At 33.5% G+C, this 1,905-nt stretch overlaps 1 protein-coding gene across 1 annotated transcript in view; it reads left to right on the top strand.

Annotated features, from left to right (window-relative positions):
• LOC108742122 (vasotab-like) overlaps window positions 1-1,684 on the top strand; it is an 11,181-nt gene extending 9,497 nt beyond the window's left edge. The window contains exons 3-4 of the mRNA XM_018477179.2: window positions 1,144-1,176; window positions 1,343-1,684. Coding sequence (XP_018332681.1) covers window positions 1,144-1,176; window positions 1,343-1,395 — 86 coding nt within the window. The 3' untranslated portion in view covers window positions 1,396-1,684. The remainder of the gene's footprint in view (window positions 1-1,143; window positions 1,177-1,342) is intronic.
• Window positions 1,685-1,905: the final 221 nt, after the last annotated feature.

The raw sequence follows: 1,905 nt of genomic DNA, 5'->3' as shown, positions 1-1,905 counted from the left end.
AGTATGGAATCATAGGGGATACGTTCTAAGGTTCCAAAATAAAACCAATATGCATCAAAATAAAATAAATGTATTGATAAATTCGCAATTAAAATTAATGGTTCTGATCTGCCTTTTTAAATTAGTTCACTCGGTTACATCTTTTATAAAAGCTGCCTTGGCACGTACCACCACACCAGTACATGCTCAAAAGATGCCGATCCATTAAGAGGATTCAGTAGTACACGCGCCGTAGAGTGCTTATCGGCTGTAGATATAATGAGTTTAATACTTGGAACAGAGGTTTGCAATTTTGTAGTAAGATAGATAAAGCCTGTCGAAGGCCATTTTTTATTTTTTTAATTTCTATTGCAAATACGTGTCCTACAAGAAGCATCAACTTTAAGCACTTGTAAAAGCTTTTTTAATGACCATATTATTGAAAACCAAAAACGTACCGAGTTAGTGTACACCTTTGTCTGTTACCATTCAAAAAAATCACGCAGTGTTAAATCGCAATGTTTAGAATAGGAACCATGTTTTCGGAAAAATTCACACTAGGTACGAGCGGTCTATCGCGGTCAATCCCCTTAATAAATGACACCGACTCCTTTTCTGTGTGCCTATTGCATCCGTGAATAATAAAAGTTTTAGCCGCGAATACACGAACTGGGTGGCAATTTTTTCACCCACAAATAAGGAAACCGTGAATAAGGAACTTTTACTGTATACTGTTTTTTCCAGGGTGGCGGTAAAATAATGAAACAAGTTTATGTTTTTTGTTACGTTTCGGTTTATTCAACTATCTTTAGACTGAAAGAAATTTTTTTTTAATATATTTCTACTAGGTTAGGTACTATACATTTGTTTGTAAAATAGAAATAGTACTTAACAACAGAATCTATATTATAGATTAGGTTCTAATGTGAGTACTCTTTTGAAACTGGTTTACTAACCGAAACGACCGTCAAAAATTGAAATAAAATTGTGAAACGAACACAAACAAATTCACGTTTGTTGTTAAGATGTTTCGCCAAATGATCATTGCATTTCCAATACATTTTAAAGTGCTCTATGAAGTAACTATAAATGAAGCATTCGTTATCTAAGGCAGTCTTTTGTAATAACTATGCTGTATTGATGTACTTCAATATTTTTTTGCAGATTACGAATTGGAAGGAGATGATGTCTGTCCAGGTAAGATAGAAAGCAAATTCTCTGACGTTTATAAAAAACGGAAAAAACTTTGACAATAGTTCAACTAAAAGTAAAATAAAGAATAAAGAAACAGTAAACCCTTTTTAACAAAATGGAGGAGTAAAATGTATGAACAATAACTTAACAAATATCTTTCTGCCAACAGAAGTTGTACAACCAGACTTAAAGAAGGAACCCAGTGTCATATTAAGAAAATAATGATATCAGTGTTCATGGAACAGTATAAAGTACGTAAACCAAATCATATGAAGACATAACATTTCAAATAATTAGATACCATTTTTTCCCTTTATTACGTGTAGCAATCAGAGACAAAACGGGTGAAATAAACTTTATCATCATTATCATCATAATGTTGTCAGTCCTAAGACTAGTTGGACACCACCTCCACTTTTCCCTATACTGAGAAAATCTTCGTATTTCCCTAAAACTAGAATAATTTGTGACCAGTAATCTAATCTAGGTCTACCTCTAGTACTCTTAACTCCTTTGTCTGCTTCTAATATGTCTCTAACAATCCCTACGTGCCTGAGAAGGTGTCCTACCTAACCTAACCCAACCTAATCGACCTATTTCGCCTATTTCTAGTGGACTTCCATAGTAACATCTGTTTCGAACGCTTCTAAATTTTGTGTGGTAAATAGATGTATTTCACCCTTTTTTGGGTCTGATTGTTCCGTTTTTCAAGTAAAACCTCATCTAAAATGC

The sequence above is a fragment of the Agrilus planipennis genome, unplaced genomic scaffold (genome assembly GCF_000699045.2).
Source record: "Agrilus planipennis isolate EAB-ADULT unplaced genomic scaffold, Apla_2.0 scaffold352, whole genome shotgun sequence".
NCBI classification, from domain to species: Eukaryota; Metazoa; Arthropoda; class Insecta; order Coleoptera; family Buprestidae; genus Agrilus; species Agrilus planipennis.
The sequence above is the reverse complement of the archived record's forward strand: the minus strand, read 5'-3'. Positions and strand labels throughout refer to the sequence as shown.